Source organism: Oncorhynchus clarkii, chromosome 20, assembly GCF_045791955.1.
Source record: "Oncorhynchus clarkii lewisi isolate Uvic-CL-2024 chromosome 20, UVic_Ocla_1.0, whole genome shotgun sequence".
NCBI classification, from domain to species: domain Eukaryota; kingdom Metazoa; phylum Chordata; class Actinopteri; order Salmoniformes; family Salmonidae; genus Oncorhynchus; species Oncorhynchus clarkii.
The window spans coordinates 20101031-20118836 of NC_092166.1; the positions used below are offsets into that span (position 1 = coordinate 20101031).

General features: G+C 41.8%; 1 protein-coding gene across 1 annotated transcript; it reads right to left on the minus strand.

Moving 5' to 3' along the window:
* Window positions 1-941: 941 nt before the first annotated feature.
* LOC139376060 (laminin, gamma 2) lies at window positions 942-16745 on the minus strand. Its single transcript, XM_071118205.1, has 22 exons — window positions 16566-16745; window positions 14884-15057; window positions 14504-14627; window positions 14271-14395; window positions 14028-14159; window positions 13542-13731; window positions 12462-12574; window positions 12000-12215; window positions 11585-11761; window positions 10421-10654; window positions 10138-10274; window positions 6703-6859; window positions 6255-6460; window positions 6017-6096; window positions 5774-5911; window positions 5461-5605; window positions 4859-5008; window positions 4492-4606; window positions 2771-2967; window positions 2322-2483; window positions 2040-2139; window positions 942-1884 (listed from the first exon to the last, which is right to left on the minus strand). Exons 1-22 carry the CDS (start codon window positions 16690-16692, stop codon window positions 1631-1633), a joined length of 3453 nt encoding a protein of 1150 aa, XP_070974306.1. The 5' UTR covers window positions 16693-16745; the 3' UTR covers window positions 942-1630.
* Window positions 16746-17806: the final 1061 nt, after the last annotated feature.

A 17806-nucleotide genomic window follows, 5' to 3' on the forward strand; every position in this document is an offset into this window, starting at 1 on the left:
ATAGGACAACAATCAGTCGTATATTGCACAAATCTGGCCTTTATGGAAGAGTGGCAAGAAGAAAGCCATTTCTTAAAGATTTCCATAAAAAGTGTTGTTTAAAGTTTGCCACAAGCCACCTGGGAGACACACCAAACATGTGGAAGAAGGTGCTCTGGTCAGATGAAACCAAAATTGAACTTTTTGGCAACAATGCAAAACGTTATGTTTGGCGTAAAAGCAACACAGCTGAACACACCATCCCCACTGTCAAACATGGTGGTGGCAGCATCATGGTTTGGGCCTGCTTTTCTTCAGCAGGGACAGGGAAGATGGTTAAAATTGATGGGAAGATGGATGGAGCCAAATACAGGACCATTCTGGAAGAAAACCTGATGGAGTCTGCAAAAGACCTGAGACTGGGACGGAGATTTGTCTTCCAACAAGACAATGATCCAAAACATAAAGCAAAATCTACAATGGAATGGTTCAAAAATAAACATATCCAGGTGTTAGAATGGCCAAGTCAAAGTCCAGACCTGAATCCAATCGAGAATCTGTGGAAAGAACTGAAAACTGCTGTTCACAAATGCTCTCCATCCAACCTCACTGAGCTCGAGCTGTTTTGCAAGGAGGAATGGGAAAAAATGTCAGTCTCTCGATGTGCAAAACTGATAGAGACATACCCCAAGCGACTTACAGCTGTAATCGCAGCAAAAGGTGGCGCTACAAAGTATTAACTTAAGGGGGCTGAATAGTTTTGCACGCCCAATTTTTCAGTTTTTGATTTGTTAAAACAGTTTGAAATATCCAATAAATGTTGTTCCACTTCATGATTGTGTCCCACTTGTTGTTGATTCTTCACAAAAAAATACAGTTTTATATCTTTATGTTTGAAGCCTGAAATGTGGCAAAAGGTCGCAAAGTTCAAGGGGGCCGAATACTTTCGCAAGGCACTGTACATTTTTTGGAATCCTATGTAAAATTAGCTACAATTCCACTTTCAGATCTGGGTTGGAAATTATTTGTATTTTGTCATCTTAGACTGTGGACTGACTGGCTGACACAATATAACATCCTCAGTCTTTCAATACCTGCATAATAAACCAAGTGTGTAACAATAGATATGTTGTAGTTGCTTACATGATTAGTAATTTCCTCAGTTGAAAAGCAAAAGGATAGCTTTTTTCTCTCACGTGAAACACATCCACATTAATTGTGTGTTGCATTTAGTAGCACCTGGTTTGTGTTGTTAAGGAATAAATATTGAAGTTTATTTGACAGAATACAACAGAAAATACATTGTTTTTAACACTTAGGCGATCACTGAAAATATCGCATTACCATTGACAAAATATTGCTCCTCGTGTTTGAACATTTCACAGATTTTTTTGTTGTTGCAGGCAGTAATGCATACATTTAGTTAAACACTCCTTTTCTCTTACATAATACCATGTTACATTCAGACACTAAATCTGTGTCCCAAATGGCACCTTATTCCCTATATATTTGAGTCCCAAATGGAACCCTATTCCCTATATTGTGCCCTATTTTTTTTACTAGTCTTATGGACCTTGGTCAAAAGTTGTGCATTATATAGGGAATAGGGTACCATTTGGGACGTAAACTTAGATCTCTCAATAAGTGGGGATTAAGGTCTCTCAATAGGTGGGGAGTTGAAGCAGCCCTTAGGGATGTTCGCGTGTATGTCCTCTAAGTTCCTGATGTCGTCCAGGATCATATCGATATCTAGGTTGAGGCCAGTCAACCTGGTCCTCTGGCTGGCCTCCTTCCCTTCTAGGTCCTGCAGTCGAGGCTGGAGCTGTAGGTTGACCTGGCCACGAGCGCTGTTGATGGACTGCTCCAACTCCCCTAGCCTCTCCTCGTCCACACTGCCAGGTTTACCTTTTAGGAGAGTACCAATTGTCAGCACCAACAAGCATCATAATAATGTCATAAAACAGTGGTCATATGAAGATGGGATGGTGCAGCAATAAGACAAAAAACAAGTGATTTTGTTTGGTGCGAGTTAGCTGTTTGTAGTTGTTAGTGGAACATACCGATCATGCTCAGAAGGTTATTGATGACCAGGAGTGTTTCTCCCACAGCGTCTCTGGTGTGCTTGGCATTGTTGTAAGCACCAGTTGCTCCAATTGAAGCCTGAGGAGGAAAGAACATTACAAAGCATTACAGACCTTTAATTGGGAAAAATATATTTATTTTAAGAACCATGTGTGTGTGCTGAAGTGGTGTACTGGAGTGTTTCACGTCAATCCTTTACATTGACCCAGGTTTGTTTAGGTTTAACATGTCATGTCTGAGAGCATCGCACTGACACGGACCTCTGCTGCTCTGTCTTTCTGTATCTCAGCATTAGCCTTCTCTGCGGCCACTTTGGCCACAGTGGCCACTGCCTGCTTCTGCAGACCCTGCATGTCCTCTTTCAGCTTGGTGGCGTCCTTCAACAGACCAGCAGGAGGAACTGGTAAAGAGCCGGACATTCCCTGTGGAGATCAACAAAGTCAAATGAGCTCATCTCGAAGTTTCCATGCATGCTTGGCAAAATACATTTGGAATCACGCCTGGTAGCTTAAAATGTTGGTTGTGAATAGGCCATGTCTGGAATCAAATCGACTCATAAGCAAGCGTAAGTGACTCGAGACATTAACCTCATTGTTTTGCCCAACTTACATTCTCCTTCTAGAGCTTCTAGCTAAAGGCACAAGCTGTGGATTAGCATATGAACCCCAGTTGGATATTTCTATTGAAAGGAAGGGGTCGGTTAAGGTACCTCCAGTCGAGAGACCACAGCTTCCAGGCTGCTGACAGTGCCCAGTGCATCATTGTAGTCTCCAGACACACTGCCTATGATGAATAGGGTCTCTGAGTTGTTGCCAACAGCTTGATGAATGGTGGCGTTGATGCCAGGGAGTTTCTTTATGGCCTCGTCAGCCAATGCCTTGTTCTTGTTGATCTGGCCATCAAACCCTGCATAATACAAGATACTCAGACATAAGCATCAGTGATTTCTGGCATGTGTGTCTATTCAAGGGTTGCATGGTTCATCACAATATTGTTTTGAACGTTTGTTTTGGACTGATGCCTTACTGAGAATTCTACTCAATGCATTGTCAATGAGTGCTGATGGAGACATCAGCAAAAGTGCATTACAGTGCCTTGGAAATACAATTCCATTCAAAAGGAGGCAAATAATTAGAACGACAACCTTTTGATGTCACCAGATTGACTTTAGACGCAGTATAGATGCAGCTAGTTAGCTAAGATTGAGGGGAGGATTTTAGCTAACTAACATTAGTATTGCTAGCAATTACATTTTTTTTTACAAACTTTGCTAGTTAATAACAACATTGCCATCTGTCTAAAGTAAATTTGACAACATGATATTGCTGGTAATGTTGTTTCCTAGTAAACATTTGACTACTTAAACAATGTCATCGTATTTCCAGGCAATTGTAATAGTAATTTAGACTAAACAGTCGTTAGCTTCCATCCAGAATGACTGGGCATATCACGACTTTAGGGCGCCACTATTGCATCGCCGGTAGAGCGCAGCTCGGAGAACATTCATAGCAATGAAATTATGTGACGGAGGTGCAACCTATGAATAGTGTATCATTATTTACAATGATTATTTAAATATATCTACCCTGCTATGTCGCAGATAGTATGTCATAAATATGTTAAATGCTTTCTAGATGAGAGAATCATTGTATTTGGTGAAAAGTAAAACAACATTTTAATGATTAATTTTCACCTACTGTAACTGCCGGTAGTGCTGAAGTAAATCATTATTAATTAAACTGAGAAATAAAGTGAGTGCACAAAAAATAAAGGACACCTTACTAATATTGAGGTGCACCCCCTTTTGCCCTCAGAACAGCCTCAATTTGTTGGGGCATGGACTCTACAAGGAGTCAAAAGCACTGCACAGGGATGCTGGCCCATGTTGACTCCAATGCTTCCCACAGTTGTGTCAAATTGGCTGGATGTCGTTTGGGTGGTGGACCATTCTTAATACACTTGGGAAAGTGTTGAGCGTGAAAAAACCCAGCAGCGTTGTAGTTTTTGACACAAACTAGTGCACTTGACCTGGCACCTACTACCGTAACCCGTTCAAAGGCACTTAAATCTTTTGTCTTGCCCATTCACTCTCTGAATGGCACACATGCACAATCCATGTCTCAAGGCATAAAAATCACTTTTTAACCTGTCTCCTCCCCTTCATCTACACTGGTTGAAGTGGATTTAACAAGTGACATCCATAATGGATTATAGCTTTCAACTGGATTCACTTGGTCAGTCTATGTCATGGAAAGAGCAGGTGTCCTTCATGTTTTGTACACTCAAGAGTACATAATTACAGTTGCTGTGTGACTGTGCTTTTCTAATATATGGGCCAGCCTTGTCAGATATAATGCTGATAGTTTATTCATATTTATACTGTGCTGTAGTGGGAATGAGACCTATAGAAATATGAAAGGCTTTTCATACCTCTTAGCATCTCCAGTACATTATCCACCCCATCAATATTATCTGTGATATCCTTCAGGGCCAGTTCTGTGTCAGCCTTCGCATGATTTGCTCTGCCAAGAAGCTGGTCATATTTCTGTAGGAGAGAAACACCAACAAGCAACATTGTGTCAGTTATTACCATTCATAAGGTTTAGTGAAGTCATTAGTGACACTTTTGAAATAGTTCAGTTGGATAATCTAACAGTGAATTTCAGAGGTTACATGAAAACCGTTCTCAGAAACCTTTGAGGTTGGAATATAAGTAATACTATTTAATATACTACCAATCCTACACAGAAATATGTCTAAATGATGACAAGTTAGTAGTGAAAGGCCTCTAGTGTACCTGTTGAGCTGCCTTCCCCTGGGCCAGAAGATCCTCTACTGCGGCTTTGTCCTCCTGGGTGTCCTCTTGCAGTGCCTGGTACGCTGTTAGGTTCTTCTCCACCCGTTCTCTCAGGCCATCCAATTTAGCCAACACACTGTCAATGTCCTTCTGCCAGAAAAATAAGCTCAGTCAGACTCAGTGTGTTGTGCAAGTGTAATTACATATGCTCACAAATCTGTGGGGAACTGCCCTAGATTCCTCACCAGCCAGGTTTTAATTAGGTCGTCCCCCCATGCATTTTTTGCTGACTCATGTTCTTGATCATTAATTGCTTTGTTGTGTTTAAATGTAGCTTAGCAAGGAAACGATTTAGAGATCTAGCTTGACAGACATGCCTTGAGACAGGTTCAGCTGCCAATAGTTGTTCATAGTGAAAGGCGTTCATAGTGAAAGGTGTTGAAATTGAATGTCTTTATCTCCTTCATTTCCAGGACCCAGACACTAACTATCAATGTATGTTTATTATGATTAAGGTATCTCAGAAGACTTGACCTGAAAGTGGCCACCAAATAGAGACCAGAGAGAAATGAGCCTGATGAGAGGCCTGCTCTGCTCAGTACCTTGAGAGGACGAGGGATTCCTGGCTCCAGGGAGGCTATCTGCTCCAGAGTGTCAGTTGCCATCCTGCTCTCATCTCGGGCAGAGCTGCTCAGGCGAGTAGCCAGGCTCTCCATGGCCTTAACCTGGGCTGAGTTCTCATCATACCTGACCAGAGAAAAATTCAAGGGTTAATCTCATCAATCTAACAACAACGGTTCATCAACTATGTTATTATGCAGATCATTACATGGCTGTTAGTAGAGGATATATCGTCTACTGTATTTTCACAGGAGATCATGGGTATCGTATTGTACGAAGACATGAGTTTCTTACTTGGTTTTAAGATCACTGATAAGCTCCTTGATCTTGTTTTCCCCTGTCATGACCGATCTCATGAGTGCCAGGGACTTCTCTGACTTTGCAAGGGCACCGTTAGCTGTCTTCTCCATTGTCTCCGATTTGCTCTGCTGTCTAATAAACAGTCACAACATAGTTATTCAGAGCACCACAAGTCATTTTCTAACATGGGATATTCCAGTCTGTATAAAATGTGACATGGAGGGGTGCAGTACTAACTTTTCAGCCAGGTCTGTTGCTCTCTGAACCAGAGAAGAGAAGGTGTCCGTGCCCACCCCTGCATCACCTAAGGGGAATTCCTAACATGGGGGTGGAAGGTAAACACTAATGAAATGGATTATTAACAAGCATACATTTGGATATATTCATCTGTCCTTTACTCTCTCCTTATTTGATGACAATGACATCAGTGACAAAAGTAGAATACTATGGAGTAGAATACTACTGCACTACTCACAGCTTTTTTGATGTTGAATCTTGCCTCTTCAAGTTTGCGCCGCACATCACTGATGAGTGTCTGGACATCAGATACCTGTCGTTGGTACTTCTGGTCCTGCAGCTTGATGTTGTCAACGGTGTTAGAGATCGCCTGGATGTCTCTGCCTTCACTCAGCTGGGTTGCACTGATGTCTGAGAGCCGGGCCTGTAAGTCTTTCTCTGATTCTATTCAATAGAACAAAACAAACCACCAACATGAGATCTGCATCGCACTTTCTAAACCAATTGCTTCACAAACTGAGTGTGATACATTGGGGTATGACAGAGATACAGTGCATGGACATTGCTTCACCATGTTTCAGATGCCTGATAACCATCCTGAATTGTTTTAATATATGTTGATTCATTAGCAAATGAGTGATCCTCTGACACTATCTACGTTGTATAACCAGTTATGAATGACTTACCAGAGAGTGTCTGTGCATTTCTCTGCAGGTCTGTGACTATGTCCTCTGCTGTTCTGATGGCTTTCTCCATCTGGGCATCGTTAACTGGTAGACTGCCACTCTCCATGCCCGTAAACAGAGTTTCTATCTCCCGTAGTTTACGACTATACCCCTCCATCTGCAACACATGAACCAACGGGATAGGAAAGCTTTAAAAGAGCTTATGAAAGGTTCATCTCTGGTGATAGACAAAAATATGACATTCCCTAATAACACGCCACTTCGATACAGCTACGACCGGAAGTGATTTTTCCCGTTAGGATAACTTACGCAGCAGGTTAGGAGAATTAGGTTAAAGTTAGAAAAAGGGCTAGGGTTAGCAAAAATGATTTCCTAACCTGCTATGAAAAGTCACTTCCGGTCATAGCTGTATTGAAGTGCTGTGTTTTTCCTCAAAAAGTTAGCTGGCTGGAGGCCAGCATTCACAAAAGATTTGGCTCTGGGTTAGCGACATTAATTAAAGGTTGACAAAAAAACAAAAAAAATAATATATATATATATACAGTGCCTTGCGAAAGTATTCGGCCCCCTTGAACTTTGCGACCTTTTGCCACATTTCAGGCTTCAAACATAAAGATATAAAACTGTATTTTTTTGTGAAGAATCAACAACAAGTGGGACACAATCATGAAGTGGAACGACATTTATTGGATATTTCAAACTTTTTTAACAAATCAAAAACTGAAAAATTGGACGTGCAAAATTATTCAGCCCCTTTACTTTCAGTGCAGCAAACTCTCTCCAGAAGTTCAGTGAGGATCTCTGAATGATCCAATGTTGACCTAAATGACTAATGATGATAAATACAATCCACCTGTGTGTAATCAAGTCTCCGTATAAATGCACCTGCACTGTGATAGTCTCAGAGGTCCGTTAAAAGCGCAGAGAGCATCATGACGAACAAGGAACACACCAGGCAGGTCCGAGATACTGTTGTGAAGAAGTTTAAAGCCGGATTTGGATACAAAAAGATTTCCCAAGCTTTAAACATCCCAAGGAGCACTGTGCAAGCGATAATATTGAAATGGAAGGAGTATCAGACCACTGCAAATCTACCAAGACCTGGCCGTCCCTCTAAACTTTCAGCTCATACAAGGAGAAGACTGATCAGAGATGCAGCCAAGAGGCCCATGATCACTCTGGATGAACTGCAGAGATCTACAGCTGAGGTGGGAGACTCTGTCCATAGGACAACAATCAGTCGTATATTGCACAAATCTGGCCTTTATGGAAGAGTGGCAAGAAGAAAGACATTTCTTAAAGATATCCATAAAAAGTGTCGTTTAAAGTTTGCCACAAGCCACCTGGGAGACACACCAAACATGTGGAAAAAGGTGCTCTGGTCAGATGAAACCAAAATTGAACTTTTTGGCAACAATGCAAAACGTTATGTTTGGCGTAAAAGCAACACAGCTGAACACACCATCCTCACTGTCAAACATGGTGGTGGCAGCATCATGGTTTGGGCCTGCTTTTCTTCAGCAGGGACAGGGAAGATGGTTAAAATTGATGGGAAGATGGATGGAGCCAAATACAGGACCATTCTGGAAGAAAACCTGATGGAGTCTACAAAAGACCTGAGACTGGGACGGAGATTTGTCTTCCAACAAGACAATGATCCAAAACATAAAGCAAAATCTACAATGGAATGGTTCAAAAATAAACATATCCAGGTGTTAGAATGGCCAAGTCAAAGTCCAGACCTGAATCCAATCGAGAATCTGTGGAAAGAACTGAAAACTGCTGTTCACAAATGCTCTCCATCCAACCTCACTGAGCTCGAGCTGTTTTGCAAGGAGGAATGGGAAAAAATTTCAGTCTCTCGATGTGCAAAACTGATAGACATACCCCAAGCGACTTACAGCTGTAATCGCAGCAAAAGGTGGCGCTACAAAGTATTAACTTAAGGGGTCTGAATAATTTTGCACGCCCAATTTTTCAGTTTTTGATTTGTTAAAAAAGTTTGAAATATCCAATAAATGTTGTTCCACTTCATGATTGTGTCCCACTTGTTGTTGATTCTTCACAAAAAAATACAGTTTTATATCTTTATGTTTGAAGCCTGAAATGTGGCAAAAGGTCGCAAAGTTCAAGGGGGCCGAATACCTTCGCAAGGCACTGTATATACATATATACACACACACCTCCGCATTACTAATACTGTAGGACAATATAGTACATTCAGAATATGTAATTAGAAGCAAGTGTGAGATATCCCTCTAGTGGTGTGGGGGCTGTGCTTTGGCAAAGTGGGTGGGGTTATATCCTTCCTGTTTGGCCCTGTCCGGGGGTATCATCGGATGGGGCCACAGTGTCTCCTGACCCCTCCTGTCTCAGCCTCCAGTATTTATGCGTCGGGGGGCTAGGGTCAGTTTGTTATATCTGGAGTACTTCTCCTGTCCTATTTGGTGTCCTGTGTGAATTTAAGTATGCTCTCTCTAATTCTCTCGTTCTTTCTCTCTCTCGGAGGACCTGAGCCCTCAGACCATGCCTCAGGACTACCTGGCATGATGACTCCTTGCTGTCCCCAGTCCACCTGGCTGTGCTGCTGCTCCAGTCTCAACTGTTCTGCCTGTGATTATTACCGTGCTTCTACACCTGCATTGCTTGCTGTTTGGGGTTTTAGGCTGGGTTTCTGTACAGCACTTTGAGATATCAGCTGATGTACGAAGGGCTATATAAATACATTTGATTTGATTTTGATTTGTGAGATGGAGCAGTAAATTCAAACCCTGCAAGGTTTTCGTTATGATATGACATAACTTCAAAGGTTAACTATTGTGTTTCAATGCTTCACATAGTGCTCCTTGTAATTCCTCCTCCCACAATACATCCTGAGGATAGGGGGCACCCCAAATGTCACCCTATTCCCTATTTAGTAGGGTTCTGGTCAAAAGTAGTGCACTATATATGGAATAGGGTGCCATTTGGGAAGCAAAGCCAGCAGCTCCAGATTACGTGGCATTTGCACACCAACACAACTCTTTCATTTATCTGGTAAGTACTTTCCCCTCCCAGGTGGTAGTAGGCTACATGTACTGAGAGGAATCTTGTAAGAAATACTGATGCAAGATCACAACTCTGTAAACCTCTTCCTTTCGTAACAAAATTCCAACTATTCCTTCGTTAACCCACTAAGCTACTGTATAAGGATGTTGAATCAGCGACAGGGTGAGCCATGACAAATATTACAGCCTGCTGTAGCCTAATTTCTTGTCCAGTTATTGTGTCTGCGTCTCAAACGGTATCCTATTCCCAAGGCCTGTATATAGGGATTAGGGTGCCATTAGGGATGAACACCAAGTGCTGCCATTTAATTATTGGAGAGAGCACTGTGACATGTTTGACCTCAATGGAAAGACGAGGCATTGATCAAATAATCCCAGTGGGTTTTACCTCAGTCTTGACAAGGTTGAAGCAGGAGGGACACGCGGAACGCTGGCACTTCAGACCCTCAAAGCCTTCTCTGCAAGAACACTGGCCCTGGTCACTGCATTTGTTGTACAGAGAGCCCTGAGAATTGCAGCCACAAGCTAGAACGCAAAATGAAAACAATTGTTAAAATGTATATAAAATTGTAGACAATATTTAACTGTTGGAATCTAAAGGAGGAGCTATGTGTCACGTGTCTAAGTGTGAAGGAGTTGGATATGGGGAGCGAACAAGGTGCTGTCCTTACGTTTGCATGCCTCTGATGGCATGCTGTGGTGATAGCCCTCCAGACAGCTCTCACAGAAGAAGCCAGTGGTATGCTTTAGGCATTTCAGGCACTGCCCTGTCTGTGGGTCACAACTACGGACAGTGTTCGGGTCCATGTGTCCGTTGCACTGGCAGCGCCGACAAGGCCTCTGGATGCCATCTTCACCCAAGGGATCGCCATAGAAACCATCCTGGCAGGTGTGGCAATGTGAGCCTGTTGAGAGTGAGGAGGGAGGAAGAGGTAGGTACAATATGAAAAAATATATATATAATAAATATACGCGCGCGCACACACACACACACACACACACACACACACACACACACACACACTGCCAGTCAAAAGTTAGGACACACCTACTCATTCAAGGGCTTTTCTTTATTTTGACTATTTTCTACATGGTAGAATAATAGTGACAACATCAAAACTATGAAATAACACATATGGAATCATGTAGTACCCCAAAAAAGTGTTAAACAAATAAAAATATGTTCTATATTTGAGTTTCTTCAAAGTAGCCACCCTTTGCCTTGACGACAGCTTTGCACACTCTTGAATTCTCTCAACCGGCTTCATGAGGCTTGTTAAAAGTTAATTTGTAGAATTTATTTCCTTCTGAATGTGTTTGAGCCAATCAGTTGTGTTGTAACAAGGTAGGGGTGGTAAACAGAAGATAGCCCTATTTGGTAAAAGACCAAGTCCATATCATGGCAAGAACAACTCAAATAAGCAAAGAGAAACGACAGTCCATCATTACTTTAAGACATGAAGGTCAGTCTGAGGAACATTTCAAGAACTTTGAAAGTCTCTTCAAGTGCAGTTGCAAAACCCATCAAGCACTATGATGAAACTGGCTCTCATGAGGACCACAACAGGAAAGGAAGACCCAGATTTGCCTATTTTGGAATGAGTAGGTGTTTCCAAACTTTTGACTGGTACTGTATATGCAGTATATATATAAAATATGCAAATAGCTGACATTAAAAGATCAGTGCCCTAATAGTCTATCCCATCTAACAGACATGGTCTGTGACAGTGGTTGTGTCCCAAATAGTACCCTATTCCCTATATAGTGCACTACTTTTGACCAGGACCCAAGTGGACAATATAGGGAATAGGATGCCATTTGTGACTATGACTCACCAGTGGTGCCAGGTAGACAGAGGTCACACTTGACCTCCAGGGACCCTGGGCTCACAGAGCAGGCACCTCCATTGGGACAGGGACACTTCTGACAAGACTGTGGCTGGGCAGGATCATTATAGTACCCTGGCGGGCAGATCTGGCGACCAGGGGTCTCATCTGCAGAGTAACAGTCTCCTGTGGAACAACAACACAAAATCACATATCATTTTTGGGCATGTTCAAATTCATTTTCACAACGAATGAACATTATATTTCAATAATTGATTTGAACATGTCTATAACTATAATTTATCCAGGGAAGTGCATATTGCAAAATGAGGTCTGTCCCAAATCTCCTCATTAACAACAAAATAACTAAATCTATTAAGACAAACATACAGTAACACTTGGACAAAGTTCAAATGTCACCGACCTGTTTCAGAGTCACAGCTTCCTCCTCTACAGCTGCAGGGCTCACAGGAGCTGTATGGACCTTTGCTTGGCAAACTTCTTTTATACCCTGCAGCACACTTCTCACAGAACTGGCCCTCATATCCCACTGGGCAGCTACATTTCTGTACCCATGCAGCTGGGGACCCGGCACCTCGACGGGCAGACTCCATGCGCACGTCGTCAAGGTAACCACGCCCTAGAGGACAGTAAGGCATTGCTTTTCATTGAGTGACTGACAAAAGATGAAGACAAGGCAATGTGATGACAATGTGTACTACTTATTTATAAAGATCACATAAAAAAAAACTAAAATAAATTAGATTTAAACCGGTTCCAAAGTACTTATTTACAACATATGCAGGAGAAGAAGTAACACCAAGGATATGTTGATGTACACAGTAACCAATCTTATAGTCTGAGGGATACAAAATTAAGTACTTACCATTTTCTCCAAATGTCCCACGGATTTTAATGTCAGTCAGATTGTGGAGGAGTGTTTGAAACTGGAAAGATGAAAGGTGGGGCCTCCATTCACTGCCCTGTTGCTCATCCAGTCTGAGAATGAAAGACACAGCATGTTTACCGAAGATGTGCACAGATTCACAAAGCCTGAGGAAACATGAGTATTATACTTATGTATTTCACAGTCACACTTTACACCACCTTGTCCTTGCTACGGTGTAATTATTCCTGCAATTATTATGTAGATATAATGAATATGAGAATAAATATGGAAACAAAACACAGTGTGCATTAGGCTACTATATTGGTCACAATAATGTGGTGTATGTTCAATGACTTCTCAATAAACTGAGGAGTATAATCTATTTATTTAAAACATTTTTACATTTTTTGTTTTTGTTCAATTGAAATCACTTTCGGAAATGACTGCCTTCAACTCGAATTGACCCCAGTAATGGTATGGTACAGTTTGTTGTATTAGACAGGATTGGATCTGACCATTTAGAGATAAGCTGCTTGGCAACTAGCCATTTTCCACTTAATTTGAATTAATTTGAATCAGACAAGCAGATGACCCTCTGGCTTACTAACTGTTATTACGCGTTTACATTCAGCTGTGTGAGATAGTGACCCCTTCACATCCACGATGTGAGATCGTCTCTAATGTTTCTACATTTTTATGTCTTTGGCATCCATCTCACTATCCACCACACCTGCATACTTATCTCCCACAGATCAAATTATGTTTGTACCTGCCCTGAGACTGTCAGTACACTTGGTACAACCCATAGCTACAGGGATACACAGCTATGGGAATACACAGCTACGGGATTACACAGCTACGGGATTACACAGCTACGGGATTACACAGCTACGGAATTACACAGCTACGGAATTACACAGCTACGGGATTACACAGCTACGGGATTACACAGCTACGGGATTACACAGCTACGGGATTACACAGCTACGGGAATACGCTATCGGTCTCGCGAAACATTTTTGCCTAAAGCTAAAATCAATCTTGTCTGTCTAGCACAGTGCTCTGGCTGATTCCAACCTGAATGTGTAAGTAATCTTCTGTCCACTGGGAACGATGGTCCTCAGGTCTCCCAGGGAAGCTGCCACGCTCAGCCCAGATCCCTCCAGCACCACATCAGCCATGGACGGATGGCGAATCCCTCGATCCAGCCTCAGGGAGAAGGACAGGTTCTGACCGTAGCTCAGCTCCTGGTTGCCCAGGTAAGAGTCTAGTCATCACAAAATAAGACAGAAAACGAGATTATTAATAGATGAATGGTGACTATGGTGAGGCGTGTGGTGTAACACATCCAGTACTCACTATAATATTGCATACTTTCATACCTGCACCCTTTGTTTTTTTGTTTGTTGGGAAAAAGCATAGGATGCGTCCAAATGGCACCTTATTTTCAATATAGTGCACTACTTTTGATCAAAAGTAGTGCAGTTTCTCCTAAGGAAGGCAGTGAGGGAAGGCAGTGAGGGATCAATATTAAGAGCAGGGAGCAGAGAGAGCAGCTCTCACCAGGGGCATAGAGGTAAACAGGCAGGATGTCTTTGGAGATGACCTCAATGTCATGATGAGTGGGGGACCAGCGGAAGTGGACTTGAGACGGGGTCACACCGTGAACAGTGGCAGCTCGCCACCCCTCTGGCCCTGAAAAACAGAAGATTGGCAGACATTTAACCTACTGATACTAAACCAAATGAACTAGTGTATATATTACTGCTGTTTATGTTCTGATCAGCTGAATGGGTGTAAACCTACCATCGTCAAAGGTTGAGGTGACCGTGTGAACGGAGTATCCCTTGGCTGTGGAGCACTCAGTCGAGTGTCCATAGCAAAAGCAAGGTAGAGATTGAGCTGTCACTGAGTTGTCAGTGAGCTGGCCACTGCACAAGAAATACATGAACACATTTAATAGTCAGTCATCTGTCTAATCCAAAGCTCAACATTAAGGTTTAGTTAAGGGAATACACAGTGTGTATAAAAAGTTTTACCCATTAGCAGCACAGCCATTTGAGCTGATAGGTGTTCCATTCTGACACCGGTCACATTTGTCCCCCTGTGTTCCCGCTCTACAGCTGCAGCGTCCTCTACTGTCACAGTGTGCGCCTACAGAACCTGGAAAAAACACCATACATCACCTCACCACCTGGACATCTGGGAAACCACTATCAAATACACCAGGAGTTGTATTCATCGAGTCTCAGAGAAGGACTACTGATCTAGTATCAGGTCCCTCTACCCGTGTCATTTTACTCATTATGATCTAAAAGGCTAAACTGTCCCCAGATCAGAACTCATATTTGGAGACGCTTCTGAATACAGGCCCAGGTATGGTTATAATTTCTTGCTCCATCCTGTTCTGTTCACTCACCTATAGAGCTGCAGTTACACGGCACACAACTGTCTCCTGCCCTCTGGTGGTGGAATCCCTCCTTGCACCTCTCACAATGCCTTCCCTCAGTGTTGTCTTGGCAGTCCACACAATGGAGGCCCCCAGAGTCAGGCAAGCAATAACGTGACTTTCCATTGCATTTACAGATGTCTGCTACAGGGGTGAAATATACATTGTTGGGACATTTGTGAATTGAAAACTGTGTTTTAGATGAGATCTGACCTTATAAAATCATAAAACATTAAATTTGGGTGTATTTGTTCAGGCTATGGGATAAACAGTCTTCCCCTCACAAATCTTCTTGACCATGAAGAGTTAAGTATAGTCCTTTGACAGTCAACACAGAAAAAATGTATAATTATGTAGGCTATTATCTTTATACAATGTAAGGAGGGGTTGGGAATTGCATAGCCTGTCTTTTTTCACAGTGGTGTGAAGTTTAAACCGCTGTCAGCAGACCCAGATCTCATAATACCTCATTCCCAAGCGATGAGAGACGAAAGATTCTCACTCTGATATCAAGCACACCCACTGTGGGCAACACACCGTTTGCAATCAAGCAAATAGCTGTCTGTTTTCTTTGGTAATGTTTTGTACAATCATAGTCAACAATTATTTGATTACCATTTTACCAAGCATAAATTAGCCTGAGGATATCAAATTCTCCTTTCACACACTAAATGATAACTCTGAGGAGTTCCTGTGATAATGACAGGCTGCAGCTTGTAGCTGTTTTTGTCGATGGGGTAATATAGAAAGGTACAGAGCTCAGAACATCAAGTCGTCATGCCCTAAGAGGAGACAAGAGTTATTGTCTGTGTCCCAAATGGCACCCTGTTTCTATATAGTGCACTACTGTGTGGGACTCAGAGTAGTGCACTAAGGAATAGGCTGCCATTTGGGGAAGACCCATCAATAATGCAGTGACTCAAGCCTTCCAGGTCAGTATGGTTGTCCAAAAGTTTAAAAAAAAATCTAAACTCAGCAAATTATCACAGGTGGTCCTCTGTAGCACCATTGGTAGAGCATAGTGCTTGCAACACAAGGATATATTATTTGATTTCCGGGACCACCCATATGTAAATTGTATGGCTAAGTTTTTGTATGGCGCATGGCTAAGTCACTTTGGATATATTTACCACCGCACCACACAGTAAGGAAAGTGTTGAGGATTTATCTTTGCTAAGAGTACTACAAGTAAACATCCAGTTTAATATCAAGATCTGCGGAGACCTTCATAGACTATAGTATAGCAATATAGTAGTATGGTTATGTAATATGGTAGTATAGTTATGTAACTCGGTAGTACAATCATGTTTCTGAAAATCATAAACCCCCTTTCCCCTAAAAGCATACCTGTGGTAAATATCCTTAGATCAAAAGTGTCATTTTTATTTCTACTTTAGCTACAAAGACAGAATACACAAACACAGACTTACAGGAACACAACTGCTGCAGGTAGCCCAATTAGCTAAAAATGTGTTCTGTCGGCTACCTCCTATCCTCCGAGTGTGAAAGAGGTCAAATAATTCTAAATTCATGTCCCCAATTCAAAAGCAACAACCAATTTTAAAATGCTGAAGGCTGATTATAAATGCAGACATAACTACAATTTAGGATTTTGATATTGTTCATTAGGTAAAAAGTTAGTAGACACTCACATCCTCCATATCTGTAGGTTCCTTGGATAGACGACCAGGTACAAAGAGAAAGTCCACACAGAAATATCCAACTGCTCATCATTGTCACAGAAAATCGAACGGGAATTAAGTAGATCAAAATTCTCATATAAGTACAATCAAACTAACAGGCTGATCAGGCCGGCTACACCTGATGTTTCTGCTCAACATCCCCAGGTGAGCTTCTTTTAACACCTCCCCGTGGCAGGCTGTGGCATGTGGAGGACAGTCTCACAGCTGGAAGGTTACTCACGTGTGATTCAGAGGCCATACACTGGCTGTGCCCACTCTCACAGGAAATGTCTGGCTCTGTATCACTACTATGGACATTGTCAAGACATGAATAAAGAGAAGTGTTGTTTGATGCAGCATGAAAAAGTTTAGTCAGGATTTTTACAGAAATGTTTACATCCGCTTCACAATTAACGAGACATACTCGAAGGAAGATTTCTAAATGTGAATCTAGAAGATCTAATTCCCATATGTTACATGAATAAGAAGACTTTAAATAGAAAAAGTTCAACAGAAATATGTATCCTAATGGTGTTACTAGAATAGTGAATACAACTGGATTATGCTTGTGTATTTTCACCTTCTCATCAAAAGCATAATTACAAATAATATTCAAAATGTCTACAGTGCAAAATTAAGAGAACACCCCACAATAGAAAAAATATGAAAACCAAAACCTCAAACCAAAAGACCTGACATAGTTGTTGCCATTTCCTTTAAAATGTTTGTTATCGTTTTGCTGATGATTACAACAGAATAGCCTAGAACACTGTGAAAATCGAAGATCACAAGCAAACAGTGAAAGCTGTAAGTTTCTTCAATGTGTGCAATGGCTTTCAATATCAGGATCAACTTGATTGCTTAAATCAAGCTAAACCATGTGCAACCCCCCCCCCCCCCCCCCCCCAACTCTTATTTATATAAACCTTTAATTTATTCCAGGAAGTCCCATTGAGGTCAGAAGACCTATTTAACACGCAGCCTGGAAATTGTTCAATCCAATATCTATCATCTGCCAACATCACTTCAGTCTGTTTATTTGGAAACGTAAATTTGTTCCTGAGCAACAGCACTTTGTATAGAACATTCACCGTAGTAATAATGCTCGTTTCCATCCCCTCAAGGGTTGGCAGTTATTTACCAATCCAGAATAAGAATGATTCACCCACTTCGTGTTTGAACATATGGACGGTATTGTTCGACTTTGGGTG

Coding starts and splice junctions, on each gene's coding strand:
- LOC139376060 (XM_071118205.1), bottom strand. CDS start 16,692: ATGAGAATTTTGATCTACTTAATTCCCGTTCGATTTTCTGTGACAATG. Junction 13,732..14,027: donor TGTTTACCTCTATGCCCCTG/GTGAGAGCTGCT, acceptor TGTGATGACTAG/ACTCTTACCTGGGCAACCAG. Junction 10,655..11,584: donor CTGTCTACCTGGCACCACTG/GTGAGTCATAGT, acceptor CACTCTCAACAG/GCTCACATTGCCACACCTGC.